Below are 18,492 nucleotides of genomic sequence, written 5' to 3' on the forward strand. Positions count from 1 at the left end.
AAAAAAAAGTCCTTTTGTAATATATCAAACCATAGCCTGCCATATCGTCGAGTTTTAAAAGTAATTTTAGTTTCTACATTAGCTCTCTAGTGTTGATGATAAATTCTTCTGCTGAGACAACTGAGGTTGTGACCTGCCCAAGGTCACATAGCCAGGAAGTATTAAGTATCTGAAATCAAATTTGAACTCAGGTCCTCCTTACTGAATTCAGGGTTAATGCTCTATCCACTGTGCACCTAGCTTTCCCTTTTTTTTTTTTTTTTTTTTTTTTTTTTAGTGTTGATAATTGCTAAAAATTAGATAGTTGATGATTTCTAAGTTGACAAAAATTGCAGGTATGATACCTTTACTCAATTATTTTAATTACTTTTAAAAATTCTTCTTAATTTGGGTATACAACTTTATCATCTATTCTCAATTCTAGCCAGGTCTTTTTTTTTTAATTACTTTTGTTATTGTTTTTGTTCAAACTGATAATGAGAACAGATATTGTTACTTTCCTAATATCTTTTCTTAAAAAACTGAATAGTGGTTCACTTTCTTCAAAAGAATTAACAAATTTAACCAAAAAGTTAAACATTAAATGAAGGCAGTCTTTTGTCTTTTTATCCTCTAAGTGATTAATTAGGGATAAACAATTTTCTCTCCAAAAAAACTGAATATAGCTCTTTATATTTAAACCGTGGCAGACTGGGGACAAAGGAATTACGATATTTGTCATTTGATTAGTGAATAAATTTTCCAAAAATTAACAGTTTAGAATAACTCAGAAAATTTATTATATGCATAACTTATAAACATTTAATTAATCCTTTTGTATATAAACAATTTAACACAGATCATTTTCTGTCAGTGTTCAAAAGGCAGGATTGATCTCTTTTATCCCTTAAAGAAGAATCACAAAATTATTCATCTCGATGTATGAAGCAGAAATAAAAACACACAGCCTTATTCACCACACAGATGAACCCATGTTGTTTTAATCTTGATTCTATGAGAAAAATATCAATATCCTTTTCTTCCTCTGAATCTTGATCTGGCATCCAACTAAAAACAAATAGAATTAATAAATCAAACATCTTGTAAAATATACATTACTGAATAGTTTATTACAGTTGTCATATTAAGAGTAAACAAACTAAATTTCAAAGTCAAAGAAAATTACCAGAGACACACTTGTAACAGAAGTTACAATTGAAATTGTCTTTTACATTAAATCAGTAATCATTTTCTTTAAAACCAGCATGGTACAATACTAATTCTGTTCAAAATACCAATCTTGCCTCAGCTATTCTTTCTTGGATAAATCATTTAATCTTGTTTTCATCTGTAAAATGGAGGCAAGATAAAGAAGAAACTAAACTAGATAGCTTCTGAGAGCTCTTCTAACTATGAATTTCTGATCATGTGGGTGGTAGTTAATCTTATATTAGCACTAATACATGGAAGCAATAATGTAGATTACAAAATTATATTGTTTTCTGAAAAGGATAAAATTTTCTTTTCCAGTTTGTGCAACTATGAAACATTACAAAGAAGAGAGAAAAATATAGCAAAAGAGGAAACAAATGAATAGAATAGCATTAATGCCATTGTTAAATTTAACCTACTTTAGAAAACAAGCTATAATAGAGATTATAGTTAAGCAAATTAAAATTTGTTGATGTAAATTCTTCTGTAACACAACATATATTCCCCAAATAAGACTTCAATATGCAAAATTGCACAATAAAAACCACATATCTTCTGAGGGAAATGGGATTGGGACAGAAGGTTTAAAAACTTAAGTGAAACATAAATATTGCATTTTAAAATACATGTCAAATGGTTAAGTAGTATAAAATAAATAATGATACATAAATAATAAATAAATAGTAGCCATGTATTTGGCCTTGAGTTACTATGGTCTATGCCTCAGACTGCACAAGTAAGTTGGACAGGCTGCAACTCTGGGGCTGGGCCTAGGGAACAGGAGATCAAGGCAAAAAGGGATGAGGCAAGGATAACAGCAGTGTGGACCAGCCCTTCTCTATTTACAGTTCCAAATTGCACCAAAAAATACATTTTACCTAAACAAAGACCTTAACTTTGTTCATTAAAGTGGGTGTCAGAAGAAGTGTAATTTGTAAATTATTGTGAGTGATGCAATTTTGAGATTTTTTGCTATTTCTCAAGGAAGGAATCACTCAAAAGCCAACTTTAAATTTACTTTATTCTAAAAATATTCCCCAATATATCCATCACACTGGTACAAATCTGTATTTTTGAAACACACATTATAACAGAATTGAATGTGTTTGATAATGCACCAAAACTGAAAGGGAAAAGACCTGTAACATATTGAGCAAGAGAAAATTAGTTTGGGATTAAAAGTAGATTTTAATGATTAGAATGGACATTGTGGTATGATTCTTTCCATCAACAGTTTTAAGTGAAATTTTCTAGGTTTAAATGACCAATTAGCTGGACAACCTGAAGTTTAATCTTAATCTCTTTATTAATTTCTCACCTGTAAAAGGGAAACATTTCTTTATAATAGGATTGTTATGTGGAAATCACTTTGCAAACCTTATTCTAAAAATATGAGCTGGAATAATTATTATCAAGCAGTCAATATATCCTTTTTTGACAGGAATATCTTAAAGCATCATTAGTCTTTTTTTCCAATGAGTAGTTTACATTTTCTATTTTTTTCATTTTGACTGATTCTTCTCAATAGCATTTTTTCAAAATACATGTAAAGACAGCTTCTGACATTCATTTTTGTAAGACTTTGTATTCTATATAAGTATAAATGACTAATTTCTTTATCTGAAAACTGTTCATAATCCTTTGACCATTTATCAATTGGGGAATGACACTTATTTTTAATAAATTTGATTTAATTCTCTATAAATTACATGAATGAAGCCTTTATCAACTTTAAAAATTGTTTCTCAGCTTTCTGCTTCCCTTCTAATCTTGGTTGCATTGGTTTTGTTTGTGTAAAACCTTTTTAATTTAATGTAATCAAAATTATTCAGAACGTTATTTCATAATATACTCTGATTCTTACTTTAGCCATAAACTGTACCCTTTTGCAAAGATCTCACAGATTAGCCCTTGTTCTCGTTTGCTTATAATATCACCCTTTATGTGATCACCCTATATCATGAGTATCCTATATATAACGAATACCCTATATATATTATCACCCTAAATCATGAAACCATTTTGACATTATCTTGGTTTCTTACTTTCTGCCACATTGTTGTCCAGTTTTCCCAGCAATTTTTGTCAAATAGTGAGTTTTTATCCCAGAAGCTGGAACCTTTGTGTTTATCAAACAGATTACTAGTCATTTGACTATTGTATCTGATTCTTGATGTCTTACAGTCTTCTTATAGTCATTCTTACAGTCATTAGCCTAATGTTAATTTTTAAGGAATAATTTTCTTCAGTAAGTTTTTGTTTCTCCTTTTCCATTTGGCAAACTCTACTTTTGGATTCCCCCCTTCCCCCCTCATTTGGCAATTTTATTTTTTAAGGATTTTTTTGGTCAATTTTTGTCCTTCCTTTTCCAAGCTGTTGACTCTCTTGAATACGTGTCATTTCATTCCCTATATTTTTTTTCTTACCTCTCTCATTTGACTTTAAAAATTCTTTCTGAACTCTTCCAAGAAGATTCTTTGGACTTGAAACTAATTCATATTCACTTTTCAGATTTCACATGTAGACATTTTGTCCTCTTAAGTTGGGTGTTTTGATCTTCCCTGTAACCATAATAGCTTTTTTGGTCAAGGTTCAGGGTTTTTAAAGTTGGGCTCTGCTCCACAGGTATAAGGGGACTGTCCCAAACTTCTTATGCGGTTGGCCATGAGTGAGGTCATTGATTTTAAGCAAGGGGGTCTCTGGCACTTGGAAGTCTGCTCACTGCACTGGGGGAGCCAGACCTAAACTTTCTTGCAGTTATTGGGTTTCCCAATTTGCTTTCTGCACTGGGCCTAGAGGCTCCCCCTGCTATACCACTGTCCTGAGGGATCTTGGCGGCTGGTTTGTGCTATGGCTAAAAGCCTTCTGCTGGCTTGTCCTTTGGACAAGCTTTTCTCTTTTACCCAAATGAGAAAGATCTTTCCTGAAGTCCTTCTAAATTATCTTAAGTTGGAAAATTATTTCATTCCATCTTTTGATAAGTTTTGTCATTCCAGAATATGTTTACAGGCTTGATTTAGCGTTTTGTTTTGTTTTGTTTTTTTTCTGAGGACACCTGGAGAGAGCTCAGGCAACTTTTTGGCTTTTTTCCACCATCTTAGCTCCAGCCCCTGCAATAACCTTCTTACTATCAACTTACCAAAAATTTTCCTAGCTTGCTCTCACTGTATTACCTTATATTTTAGAGAATTTGTAAAGCTTGAAAATCTTAAAAGACTTCTAACTTGTTTTTAATATTCTTTTTTATAACTGAAAAATCAACAAACAAAACATTCCTATACAAAAGAAAAAGAGGATTGCATATAAAACTGTGAATTTCTACAATATAGCTTGTTTTTTAAATTACATATTAGTTTTTTTAAAAAATAGCAACATTACCTTATTCATCCATTTCCCTTTTTGAATTTTGTTTTGCCTTCTTTGGTGTAATGTTTTATAGTCAAATTCCTAACTTTTCTGACATCCCTAAATTACTTTCCAATGCTTATAATCATTCTAATCATTGTCTCCTTAGCACGTGTATTTATACAAAACTAGGCTCAAAGGAGATACTTACTAGCTTGAATTCATAATGACTTGCAGTAACTTTTGCCCACTTACTCTCACCAAAACCTGATCTGACACTTACAAAAACATCTAAAAAGAAGTATTACGGATAATTAACATTGCTATCAAAGAACAGTAAAAGTAAAATAACGCCAGAGACTTCTGACATCTGCAAAAGTCTTGTGAGATTCATTCAAATGTCACTTGACTTCACTCACTGGAAAGAAATTTTCACTACTTACTAAGTAAAAAATTTGGAAAAATTATCTCTCTATATTCTTAGTTTATAAAACGACTCAATCACAAGTCCTCAAATGAGTATCTTGCTATTTCTAATTTCTTGTTTATTGGATAGCCACTTACCATTGACCTTTTGCATTCAAAAAATGAGTATTTCAAAGCTTTACAGTTGCCTTCCTTCAAACACTGTCGAGGAGTTTTTCCTTCCTGTAATATAACACAACACAAAGTGAGTATGTGGGAAATTCCCTCACGAAAAACCAAATACAACATCTTCCTTTTCATCAATACTTCAAAATTCTCTGTAGTTTTATCAACATGCTAGCATGAGTTAAATTTAATAAGGGTAAACTGAGGCAATCCTTCAAGAAAGATAACATTTATTTGCAGGGTCATGTTACCTATTCATAAATGAATTAATGATTTACTTTCATTTATGCCAAAAGACCTCAAGGAAAAGAACAGTTCCCCTTTTCAGTACAGCAAACATTTTAGTGTCTTCTAAGCATAAGCAAATTTGGACTCACTCAGTTTCCCACAGAAACAATGTTCCAAATGGTGGTCAGGTTCACAAGGATCACAAAATCTATTTAATCTAAAATATACAATTATAAATATTGTATCTTTACTATGATTATCAGTGGAAAACAAGAGTTACAATACCAAAAAAATTATAAAAATACTTCACATTTATACAGTGTTTTAAGGCTTACAAACTGCTTTCCTTGAAACAATCCAGCTTTGTTTTTCCCCATTTCACTGATAAAGATATGTAAGGCACAAAAAAAGGTAATAATTTCTTTAGGATAAAGTTAGTAAGCATCAGAGGCTGAATACAAACTCAGGTCTTCTTACCTCAACACCAGTTCCATTTCATTATACCATTTAGATTTAGATTTACGGAGGCAACTAGATAGCACAATTGATAAGATTACTGACCCTAATGTCAGGAGGATCTGAGTTCAAATCCCAACTCAGACATTTAACACTTACTAGCTGTGTGATTACTAGCAAGCAATTTAACTCCAATTGCCTCAGAAAAAAGAAAAATCAAGCATTTTGTTATATACTGGTACTTGACAAAAAACAGATTAGGAAAGGTTGAGAAAGACTTGTGAAGATTCTGAAAAGGAGCTAAAATGTTTTTAACATTTTAAATTTTTTAATATCAGATCAAACAGTCTTGAGCAGGATCTTGTAAATCATCTAATTCAAACTTCTCTCCAGATAAGGAGAGAGGCTTAGAGAGGTGAATTAATGGTACTGGATTTTGGAGACAGTTAAAAATATCTTAAGGAAAACTGAAAAGGAAAGAGAATGAGAGAAATTTTCCTTCATGAACTAAGTAAAAGCTGGAATATTATAATGCTAAAAATAGAATCATGACAAGGACATAAGTAAAATATGATTCTGTTTTTTTTTTTTCCTTAAGTACTACCTATGTCCTTATCACCTCCACTAAAAGTTAACTCTTTTCCAGATTTATTTTATTTATTATATTTGTATGCTCAGTGCCTAGAAGAGCACTTAGCACTTTAATAATTGTTGATTGATTGATGTGAGACAAAATGAGATCAGCAGAACCAGAATTGTATAAACATTAACAATTATATATTTAGAAAACTATGAAAGAAACTAAGCCAGAAGTAGAACTTTATACCTGAAAATGAACACAAAACAATGTCTTTTTTTGGTTTATAAATTTTATCCTGCGAAATGATAATGGTGAGATTTTATTCTTTATTTTGTCTGTTTTTCTGATTCCTTTTTGTCATAAAACTATAAATCTAGAGTTGGAAGGGACTTCAGAGGCCATGTAGTGTAGACCCTTCCTTTTATATATGAGGAAATGGAGGTCCATGAAAGTTTAATGACTTGCCCATGATCACACACATATGAAATGACAGAGGCAGGATTTGAATTCAGATTCTCCAATTCTAGAGCTAGTATTCAATCTACCAAATTACTCTGGGAAAAGATTATTAAGTTCTTAACAAAATTTTTATTTTTAAAATTTCAAAATTAAATTTTACAATAAAAATATTTATCAGGAACCTATGATAACCAGAAAACTGCTGAAAACTCCACTAGATAAAGAATTTCAATTAGACACAATCCCTACACCTAAGTTTATGATTTAGAATTTACAAAATAAAAGCAACTAAATGATGTAGTGGATAGTGTGCCAGGCCTAAAGCAAGGATGACCTGAATTCAAATCTAGTTGTGTGATCATGGGCAAGTCACTTAAATCCTTTTTGCCTCAGTTTTATCATCTGTAAAATGAGTTGAAGAAGGAAATGGCAAACTGTTCCAATATCTTTACCAAGAAAACCTCAAATGGGGTCACAAAAAGTCAGACACACGACAACCACATACAAAATAGCAACTAACACTAGTAAGAGGTAGGCACAATGCCTTTTTTTCCCCAAATTGTGTGATGAAAAATAATTAATATACTCATTAGAGATGGTTTATATATCTTTTAAACCATCTCTAATGAGTATCTTAATTATTTTTATCTTATTTGTCATTACCTATTTAGTTTAAATAAATGAAGTAGCTTAACTATACTAAAAGCTATAGGAAACACTGCAAATTCTATGGGAAATAACTGATATTATATACAAGTTTACAACTTGAATCAAAGAATTTAGAGCACTGAACTACCTTTTCTGATATAGAAAGTTCAACTCCCCCAACCCTTTTTTGGTTTGTGAGTTTGTGTTGCTTTGTGCCATTTCCTTCCTGCTATTTATCCTTTTTACCTTTTTTTATCCCCACAAACCTGCTTCCTTCCCTACAGAATTCAATATACTTCCACATCACACTTATTATATGTGCTGTAAATGCATGGGTATAAGAACATAGTGAATTATTCCTTCAGACATAAATCATCTAATACTTGCTTCTCCCACTCTATCAACAAAACCTGCATATCCTTTTTCTCATCCTGAATCATCAGAAATACCTCTCTTCCTTCTCATATTAGCATACTCTTTTTATTTTCCTTTTTACTCTCTTATAACCATCAGAACAATTCTAGCTTCCCCAAAGTTTTCCCCTTAATTTCCTCAATACCTTTTGAAGGCATTAAAGTAGTTTCATCTAACTGCTCAAATAAAATTATCTTTTCAGTTTCCCCAAGTCTTCTGTTTGCCTTTCAGAGTTCCTATTTGGCTTTGGTGTTTTCAACAGAAACAGAAACAGAATTGCTAATTCTTTAATCAATGGGATCCAAATTTTTTTTTCCTGAAGTGATATTCATTTTTTTCTGAATAAGTTATTATTGGTTGTTGGCTCATCTCTTCTGCTTTTTAAGATTACTGTATTCCAAGATCTCTTGTGTTTAGCAGAAGCTGCCAAGTCTTGTATCATTCTATGTTTGCTTGACCTTGAATTCTTTCTAATTCAGTTACCTTTTGACCAAGAAGCTCTGAGTTTCAGCTAGGCTATCTCTGGGGCTCCTTTCGGAAACATCTGGTAGCTTCCTTCTGGTTTCACTTTGCTCTCTGGTCTGATTTGGCAAAGAGCAGGTAATAAACATTTAATAAGGCTTAACATGTGCCAGGAGATACAGATATTGCCCCTAAGAACATTCTAATGAAGAAAGAAAACAAATAAAAAGGAGATGAAAAGCAGAGGATGATGGATAAAGTTCAAAATCTCTGGAGAAAAGAATTAGAATCTTTAGTTTGATTTAATTGGAAGAATGCTTCATTCCTTTCCTGGCTGTGACTTTCTTCAGATTTTACTGTCATTCTCTCCCCTTCAGAATTCTGGTTATTTTTATTTTTTGCTGCATTTCTTCCAGGTGTCAGTTACTGTGGAAAATCCATTTTTGTTGGAATTTTCTCTTTTTAGTAGAAATATTTAGGTATCTCTGTTTCTTCAATACAATAATTCTTCATAGTGGCATCTTCTTTGGTTTCTTCATGTACCTACATAATGTGCATGTCATGGCATCACCTTCTTGATATTATGGTGCTCATTGAGAACAAAGGACAATCAACTACCTTTAAGAGTTAAAGCTGGCCCACAAATCAGAATTAGTCAATGGAAAGACCAACTAACCTACCTTCCTTCCTTCCTTCTTTTCCTCCCAGATGCTTCTACTCCATACAGTGAAATTTCTGCCCACCCTGGGACCTTCGGGCGAAACTTCACTCTTCTTGCCTCTGCATATAGCTATTTGAATGCTGTTAAGTATCTCAGGACCAACTGCAATTGTCAGTAACACTTCTGGTTTGTATGCCTAAGCATGAGGACTATTTTATAAGATAGAATCGCTGTTTACGGGATTATAACTTTTTGTGCAGTTTTAGCATAATAGAAGTCACTTACTGTTTTCATTGAATTATTCAGAGTATTAACTATTTTTAGGTTTTTCCTGGAGGCAGTGTGTAGGAGTTGGACTGTCTGCCTCTACTTAGGAAGCCATTTTAGCTAGGTCTCCATGACTCAAATTATAGAACTGTCCTGTGAAATATCATTTCCCCTAACATAGCATTTTCACAGAATTACTTAATGATATTATGAAGAGAATATCTGTTCATATACAGGAAAGAACAATTTAGAGTGTTCAAATGCTAATTCTGACACTAGGTGACTAAGTAAATCAATTTGCTTCTCTGAGCTTGTTTCATCACTTGCAAAACAGAAATAATACATTTTACAGTATATTTCTATTAGGTTGAAATTAATTACCATATTTTTCATAATTATATTTTTAAATAATGTGAATTCAAATACATGCAACCATTTGGGGAAATTCATTATTGTCAATAATAGAGAGCAATACATTTGCTTTACCATACCACAAACATGAGAAAGTTGGCTTTTTTATAATTCTGGTTATCATTAGATGCAAAATATGATACATGTAAAAAAGTTAAAAAAATATAACACAAAATAGCATATATTTGTGTACCAAGCTTACCTAAACTATTCTAACTTTATATATCTCAAGTACTGAACACAGTAATCTCTATAGAACAGATGTTTACATAAAATTTTGATGAACAAATGATATGTACAAGGAATAGTATATATGAATTCATAGGCCAAAATTATGCTTAATATACAAATCACTAATTTGTAGGGCACAGGAATAGTTATTTAAAACATCTTAAAGATAGAAGACAACACTGCATATAGCTTTTGGGAACAGTTTTGGTTGTGGATATTTAGAATGCAAATTAAGTTTGTAAATCAGCCTCTATTTAAAGATGCTTAATTACTGTAATGTATGTAATACTGATAAAAATTTCCCTTCAAATGTTGCTGTGAAATCTAAAAGGCATGCAAAAATATTAAATATATGGTGCAAAATGTTAATATAACTAAAAAATAACAAGAACAAGATTCAGCTTAAATGCTATTTCCATATAACACTTTCCTGATTCGCTCAATATTAGTTCCTTCATCTAAACTCATGGAATACTAGTTGAACTTTTATGTAATTAATAATGGAACACATGTTATAGTTATTTATGTCTATTTCTTGTCATCTGTTTGTTAGGAAGCTACAGGACATCAATCTATCTGTACCTCCACTTTTGCACTTATTAAGTTTATTGAATGGAAGCCTGTTAAATATAGCAAAGGCAAGACATAAGTTCTGGTTTTGGATTTCCCACTTGATAGCTGTGTGACCTTGAACAAATAAATTTGCCTCGAGTCTATGCTATTTTCTCAGTCAAATGGACTAGATAATTTATTAGGTCCTTCCAGCTCTAAAACATTTCTATTCAAATGAGTCCTGATAAGAAATGGAGTCATTTGCTCTTTTTGCCCTTTTAACCACATCGGATATCATAGTTAAGGCTGCCTAATTAGTATCATATGCTCTAAAAGCAAGCAGTACTTAAGATGTGCTACTAAATATTTTTATGTGAGATTTCTCTTTTATTTATAACAAAAACAGTGCCTAAATATACTGAAAATTAAAGTTCTACTTATTTTGCATGATCACTTCAAGAAAGATTTTTCCTTTCAATAAATTTTGACTATTCTCTAGGGAGATACAATCTATTGCAACCTATACAGTTAAGTCATGACATTTATTCCACTTAAGATTCAGTCTGTAAACCTTTTCTGATCCTAAGAGAGCAAGATCTTTCACTCCCATGGATTTCATATAGCACTATGCATATGATTCTTATGTGTGCATGTATATAATATGCACAGACACACATTATGTATATATGAACGCGTACACACATTCACATATACCTACATATCACCGCTAAGTATTCAGCTAAAGTGTACCTTTACTTTCGGTGCTTCATTATGTGGAAATGGCCCTGGATTTGCAAAGGATATGCTAGCACACTGTAGTACAAGCTCAAGGTGACACTGACCCTAGAACTCAAGAAAGAACCCAGTCCATAAAGAGAGTAACAATTCCCACCTAGCTAAGCGCTGAAATGGTTACTATCAGAAAATTGGCCATCAACCTTACTAAACAAGATAATATTCCCCACTACGCTAGCTGTGTAAGCTTTGTCCTACTGAACCCATTATCTAAATATCCATCTTTCTCTTGGCTCCAAACAGCCCACACTTAAGATTTGCTGAACAGTTTTAGGATGAGGGGAGAATGGGTATCTAACGGTCAAAATCTGCGACAATGAGTAAAGGACAAAAGCCGCCGATTTGTAATCAAAAGATCTGGATTCAAATCATGCTTCTGCCTGAACATGAACAAGTCACTGTGCCTCCGTTTCCTAACTCTATAAAAAGGCGGCTGAACTGGATCATATTTAAAGATCTCTGCGGCTTTAGACCTCTATCACCATCAAACTTCAATTTCTGATCTATTAGGCCAGATCAATTCACTCAAATACCCACAGATACAAAGATGCAGCCAGAGCACGGTTAGCCCAAGGAGCCCAGAGTGAAGCTTCGCTAACTGGGAGAGAACCTGGGCCTCTTTGCTCCCCTTTCCCTAGGAGGGTTGGGGGATGGTGGTGCGCAGCTCCTCTTAGAGGGGCCCGACACCCCCTCCCCTGCGGTTGTCGGTTGGTGGGGGCTACCTTGAGCACACAGTCCGACTGCAGTAGGCACGCCCCCAGATCCTCCTTCACCCCGGCGCATGCGCCGTTATCCTCCGGCTTGTCCTCATAGTAACGGGGCATCACCTCCCCCTTGCCGCCGCCGCCGCCGAAGCAACCTCCGGTTCAGAAGACCGAAAGCCACCCCAAGAGCCAAGCCCGGCGTCTTCAACAAACACCGCGTGCGGCGTTCTCAACACCGCCCCCAACCGCCCTGGGCTGCCTCCACTTCCGGCAGGAGCAACCTTCTGGACGCCAGCACCAGTGATGGCGGAGGGGGCGGAGGAGGGCGTTGGAGAGGAAGAGGCAGGAAGTAGGGATAAGCTCCTTCCGGCGGCGGAGCCGCAGCCGCCGGAATCCAAGACTCCGAAAGCTCTTAGGCAGGAAGCTCAGCGGAAGTGGGAGAAACACGTGATCTGCCTGGCTCTCGGAGTGACGAAGACCAACTACGTAGCAGGAAGGAAGGGGAACCGGAGCCGGGGCGGGCGCCTGGCTCGTCTATTGAACAGAGGTGGAGGGGGGGAATACGGATCCGGGCCAAGGCCCCAGCCGGGCTCCAGGTGAGTACTGAGGGTTTCCCTATCCCCTGCCCCATCATCACTACCTCTCTTTCGTCTGGCGCGTTCCGCGCACGCGCCCCTAAGTTCGAGTGCTTTTTCTCCCGGCTTCCTTTGGCTCCGCGTCTCTCGCAACGTCACAGGGAGCCCCCGGTCCTGCGGGACCCTCTCCCTGTGTCCCCAGCCGGGCCCCGAGACTCCTCGGGAGGGCGGGGTAGGGTCGCGGCTTCCTCGGGGGGAGGCTCCAAAAGTGTCATTAATAGTGGTCCTCAGGCGCGGGGCCTCGGCTGTTGAGGAAGGGGAGTGGTCCGGGGCCTGGGCCGTTCCCGGGACTCTAGCCCGGACACGCCCACTTTTGGCCACCGCCTACTTGGCGTCAATGCTCAAAGCGATCCGAGACCCTCAGCACACTCACTCACCTGGGGGGCGCGAGGGCGGGCTGCGTGCGCTTCCTGCCCCCCTCCCCCCCTCTCCCGCTCGCCGGATGCTCTCTGGCCCAAGAGCCCAGCCAGGAGCGGGATGAGAGTCAGGTGGACACTTACCCCAGAAAAGGGCTCCTTGTTAGCTGGCCGCCTCCTCCAGTCTTCCCGCCCCCAGCGCTGATCCTGTCCGCTTTCCCCGGTTGTGTTGTGTTATTCCTTGCTGGCCTTGTCACTTCGGAGCTGTGAAAACGCGAGCAAGCCCTTCTGCTGCCCGGGGCTTCAGTTTTTTGGCTATACAATGAGTCCTCTATGGCCGTTTCAATTCTAAATTAATGAGCCGATGATATTCATTTTTTTTTTTCCCCTTTCAAATGTCTTTCATTTTGTCTTCACTAACACCCAGATTTCTTCGGAAGATGCTACAACTCCTGCGACTCTTTCCAAGGATACCTGCTGCTTGTACAGGGCCACAAGGGGTGGGCATAATCACTGCAGCTTTCAGATTCTCACCCACTGTCACTCAGCAGTCACCTTCTTTAAAGCTCGACTCAGTCCATCAGATTAATTTCTTGAATGAGCACAGTTCAAAAGTCCCATTCTTTTTCTCCATCCAACCATTCCCCCTTCCACCTTATACTTTTTCAAAACCACGTTTTTTTGTCTTTAATTACCATTACTTCTGTCAATCTTAATAAGATAATCAGAAGTGTGTTCCTACTTTAGACCCAGATAGATCTGCCTTGGTCCCAACCTTCTACCCTCCTACCTCAACTGAATTTGCCAAGGGTTCCTAAGTTATGACCTTAGATTTAAGGGTTAGATGAGTAAGTTGTCTTTGTAAGTTCCTAAATAGGGACTTAGAATAGGGTAATCTCCATGACTATTTAGGAATACTGTTACTTATAAAATGCTTTTTTACAAAGGGCTTTATTCTCTCATTTGAACTTCACAACCACTCTATGAAGTAAGTACTAAAGGAATTATGCTTTTTATTTTATAGATTAGGAAACTGAAACAAATTTTGAGTTAATTTGCCTATAATCACACATCTGATAATTATTTGAAATTGCTGGATAAACTCGTGTTTCTCTCCTGGCAATGAGAATAATACATATTGTATAAATAATACATATGTATAAATATACAGAGTAAGAATCCCTTGCACGCTGGTAGCTCTAAAGCATTTATGTATTATTGTGATTTAGTTATTTATATTGAACTATCACCTCCATAAATACCTACACAACAGATGGTTAATAAATCCTTATTGTATTTTAATGTAAGGTAGAATACTCAGATTCATTTGAGTTATTTAGCAAGCATGTGCCCAGGAGGCACAGCCCCAGCTACTGGAGATACAAAGATTAAAAAGTAAAGCACACTTTCAAAAGTTTATAATTAGAAAACATATTTAACCAGTCTACAGAGACTGTGGATCAAACATAGTTGTTATTTGGGCAGTCATGGCACAGTATTCCAAATGTTGATTCCAATTCTGATTTCTTGGATAACTATCAATTCTGCTTTTTCTTCTTGTTGGTCTAATTAATTGGTTAAGGGTTGGAATTTGGGGCCTCCTACAGTTATATCAGTATAGTTATTTGTGGCAGAACCATTTGCTTTCCTTATGTAAAATGATCTGACCTGGCTTTACGAAATGTAGGTGTTTTAGATGGTGGAGTTTGTTGCTGTGAAGTGCATGTTTTCACATACACCAGAATACCAGAAGATTTTTACATTGTTGATTGGTTGTGTTGCTGCTCTCACCTCAGGCACATCAACTTTTTTGGCCACTGCTTACAAGTTCTCTTCTCTTTTTTCCTCCAGCATTATTATTGTGAAGTAATTGTCCACAGCTAGAAACAGAAGGAAATGGCTTTTTAAAAGTAAGAGATCTTGTGAAATTTGCTAGTAAATGACAATTAAAAAATAACTTGACAATTTAATCTATGATTCTGAAAAGAGAAAGAAATAGCACTAACAAAGTTAGAAAACAAATTTATTTTGGCTGATCTGAGAAAACATTTGTATTAGTGGACTAAATTGGCATCTTTGTGGTACTCAGATATGTGTGAATCTTTTCCTCCTAAATCAAGGGCCTAATATGGTAGTTCTCAGGGTACTAATGACAATATACAGTGCCATGAATATTATTAAGGCTACTGTAACTCAGATTCATTAGTCATTGACATTAATTAGTGGGGACTCTAACATAAGGGCCAAAAATAATGTAAGACTCTTCCATGAATGGCTACCCCTGACCCTACCTAGAGTTTTCGGGTAGCAGTTTAAAGGGTCTTTTACCTTTTTCATTCTTAGGTATAACTGGAAGAAGACATACTGCCAGCAAAAACAGTTTGGTCATCACTTAATATCATGCTACTTTCTGTAAGATAAATTTAAAACAAATTTTTTTTTTTTTAAACTCCAGAAAGATGTTGCCAACCACTTCAATGAATTCCCGATTACAGGGGAATGGTGCTTTGAATTCCAGGGATGCAGCAAGGCACACAGCTGGAGCAAAACGCTACAAGTATCTCCGGAGGCTCTTCCGATTCAGGCAGATGGACTTTGAGTTTGCTGCCTGGCAGATGCTCTATCTTTTCACTTCCCCACAAAGAGTTTACAGAAACTTTCATTACCGAAAGCAAACAAAGGATCAGTGGGCAAGAGATGATCCTGCCTTCTTGGTATTGCTGAGTATCTGGCTGTGTGGTAAGTATTTTAGAATATGTTCATTAAAATTTAATAAGTCAAATGTTTCAGCTCAGAAGATTGATCATGAATATTGTTCCCTTTAATATGGAAATTCTGAACTGACTTTGGGAGTACTTTCAAAAATAAGCGTTTCTGGAGCTGTCAAAAAATCTTGCCACAGGAAACAACTATATTCCCTCAAATTAAATAAGATATAGTTTCATATTAGTCAACTGTCACCTTGTTTGACAGGAAACAATGATCTTTGCTTTGAAATCCTATAGTAAACAAAATGGACCATAAGTAATATTTAACTGAAAAATTATTGAGATTACAAATTTACACATAAGTGAAGCAGAAGTTAAAATTTTGCAATATAAATGTAGATTTTATATTGTGTAACATAGTTAAATAAAAGGGCCTTGTTCAGCTATTTCATTGTGATTCCAGCATAAATTCTTGTTTATTGACATCGTGGGCTTTTCTACAAGATGAATTAATACTGAATGAATATACTTGCAATACTGATTTGTTGCCTTAGCGAATCATCTGCTATCAGGGATCAAAGAGTTTAATTCATGTATTTTTAATCTTCCTTTCAGTGTCCACTATAGGATTTGGATTTGTCCTGGATATGGGATTTTTTGAAACCATAAAGCTTCTCCTTTGGGTTGTGTTTATAGATTGTGTAGGTGTTGGCCTTTTAATATCAACTCTGATGTGGTAAGTACCACACTTTTTTGGGTTTTTTAGGCACCACTGTAGACCATAAAGTTATTTGTTTGATGCTGATAAAAACTGAAACCAGAGGTCACAAGATTAATTGAAAAAGGTAGATTAGGATAGTAAGATTTCATTTAAACTATCTCAGCTATTCTCAGTACAAGTAAATAATCTAGAGTAAGACCTATGTTGTCAAAACCAGCCAAGAACTGAATCAAAACAATGATTAGAAATTCAAATGAAATAACTAATTTTACATAAATTTCCTTGTTAATCCTTCTTTACTTGAAGTAATCTTTTCATTGATATTTAGCAGATGATCTATTGTGGGTACATATAACAACTACAATCTTAATTTTTTTCCCTTAATCTTTATCATTAATGAAACATGCTTGAAAAGGAAAAATCTTAGGGGCAGCTAGGTGACATAGTGGATAAAGCACCAGCCCTGAAGTCAGGAGGACCCTAGTTCAAATCTGGCTTCAGACACTTAACACTTCCTGGCTGTGTGACCCTGTGCAAGTCACTTAACCTCAAATGCCTCAGGGGAAAAAAAAAGGAAAATCTTTTTAACTTTTAATGCCTTAAAGAATGCATAATGATGTTTTATTGAAAGGATTGCCAGTATCTGCCTTGCTTATTGAACTAAAATTATTAATATCTCTTATTTTTATACTATTTACATTTCCCAATATATCCATCCCTTCTGCCCTGTACCAGATCCTGCCTCTTAAAAAGGGAATTTAAAAGAAGAAAAAGATCAATGTAGCACAATTAAGTAACAGGTCGATCAAATCTGAGATAACATGCAAAACTTTATACCATAGTGTCCTGCCTTTGAGAAAGGGATGGAAGTACATTCATGTATGTCCTTTTTAGGCCCAAACTTTGGCATTATATCTCATTTTAAAATTTGTCTTTAAACAGATGTAAATTTGAATTCTAGATTTATTCTTAAGCTTCCAATTCTCCCAATATTAAAAAAAAAAAAAAAAAAACTGTTGCTCTCTTGATGTTTTGACTGAGAGTAAATAGTTGTGTCAAAATTTTTTCCCCAAAAAGAATGATGATGAACAAAACCATAAAATTGGGAACATTTTGAACATGTGAATCATTCTTCTCTTTTCTTTAAACCCCAACTATAGTTCTACATTCTATATGCAGCTAACAGTCAGATTGTGTATAGCTATTAAATTTGGAGATTCATTAGTGCCAATTTTTATAACAACATTCTAGTAATAACTTAGTATATTTATATTTTTTATTTTAATTTGTCTTAGAAAAAAATTTATTTTAATTTAACTTATTAAAAAATTTAAAAAACTTTTAACATACCCAATTACAGTTCAGTGTGTTTTAAACATTTTCAAGTCAGTGAATCATAGAAAACCGTAATCCTAGACTCAGGTTTTTTCTACTTTTTGAAATAATCTGTTTTTTGTTTTATATCAGACAAATGTATTATCCTTAATATCAAGACAATGGAGAATGTATAGTGTTCTTCCTCATAGTTAGGAGTCTTAAATTTTTATGTGCCATGGACGCCTTTTGGCATCTTCATGAAATCTATGGAATCCTTTCTGAGAATGTTTTCCAAAGCATAAAATAAAATATGTATTATTATAAAAGAACTTGGTTATGTTGACATAGTTATCAAAATGTTTTTTGATAGCAAAAAAGTTCACTAGGTTTAAAATTTTTCTTTTGGCATAATGGTTGCTTAGGGGTTCATATTCCTCAGGGCCTTGCTTTGTCATTTCTATTTATATCCATTTTTGTATTTAGGTTTGTTTTTTAAAATTTTCTCTTCCTCAGGCAAATCATGTTTATGCGGTTCTACCTTTCTTGATTTGCCATACCTATATATGTTGTATGGTTTGTTAGATGCCTTCCAGAAAAAGATATTGCTAATATTAAGTTCATACCTTATTTCCTCATGATACTTTTTTCCAGTGTGATCGAGTTTGTTCTTTTATTAATAACAAAGTTGATATGGGTATTACAGAGAAGTGGAAGACTTGAACAGGACCTGAGTTCATCTCTTGACTTTACCAATTAATAC

At 35.1% G+C, this 18,492-nt stretch overlaps 2 protein-coding genes across 5 annotated transcripts in view; one reads left to right on the top strand and one right to left on the bottom strand.

The window, feature by feature from the left end:
• Positions 1–748: 748 nt before the first annotated feature.
• On the bottom strand, positions 749–12,289 carry LOC127553736 (cytochrome c oxidase assembly factor 5). Its single transcript, XM_051984690.1, has 3 exons — positions 12,014–12,289; positions 5,101–5,184; positions 749–1,047 (listed from the first exon to the last, which is right to left on the bottom strand). The coding sequence occupies exons 1-3, from the start codon at positions 12,113–12,115 to the stop codon at positions 1,006–1,008; spliced, it is 228 nt and encodes a 75-aa protein (XP_051840650.1). The 5' UTR covers positions 12,116–12,289; the 3' UTR covers positions 749–1,005.
• Positions 12,290–12,295: 6 nt separating this feature from the next.
• UNC50 (unc-50 inner nuclear membrane RNA binding protein) overlaps positions 12,296–18,492 on the top strand; it is a 52,693-nt gene continuing 46,496 nt past the window's right edge. For all 4 annotated transcript variants that reach the window (XR_007951815.1, XM_051984687.1, XM_051984689.1 and 1 more), the window contains exons 1-3: positions 12,296–12,591; positions 15,442–15,725; positions 16,310–16,430. Coding sequence is in view for 3 of the 4 variants with exons in the window: in XM_051984687.1 (XP_051840647.1) it covers positions 12,299–12,591; positions 15,442–15,725; positions 16,310–16,430 (698 nt within the window). In the remaining variant the exon portion in view is untranslated. The remainder of the gene's footprint in view (positions 12,592–15,441; positions 15,726–16,309; positions 16,431–18,492) is intronic.

This window comes from Antechinus flavipes, chromosome 3, assembly GCF_016432865.1.
Source record: "Antechinus flavipes isolate AdamAnt ecotype Samford, QLD, Australia chromosome 3, AdamAnt_v2, whole genome shotgun sequence".
Taxonomy (NCBI): Eukaryota; Metazoa; Chordata; class Mammalia; order Dasyuromorphia; family Dasyuridae; genus Antechinus; species Antechinus flavipes.

Coding starts and splice junctions, on each gene's coding strand:
- LOC127553736 (XM_051984690.1), bottom strand. CDS start 12,115: ATGCCCCGTTACTATGAGGACAAGCCGGAGGATAACGGCGCATGCGCC. Junction 5,185..12,013: donor AGTCGGACTGTGTGCTCAAG/GTAGCCCCCACC, acceptor GTTATATTACAG/GAAGGAAAAACTCCTCGACA. Junction 1,048..5,100: donor TTGAATGCAAAAGGTCAATG/GTAAGTGGCTAT, acceptor ATTTGTTTTTAG/TTGGATGCCAGATCAAGATT.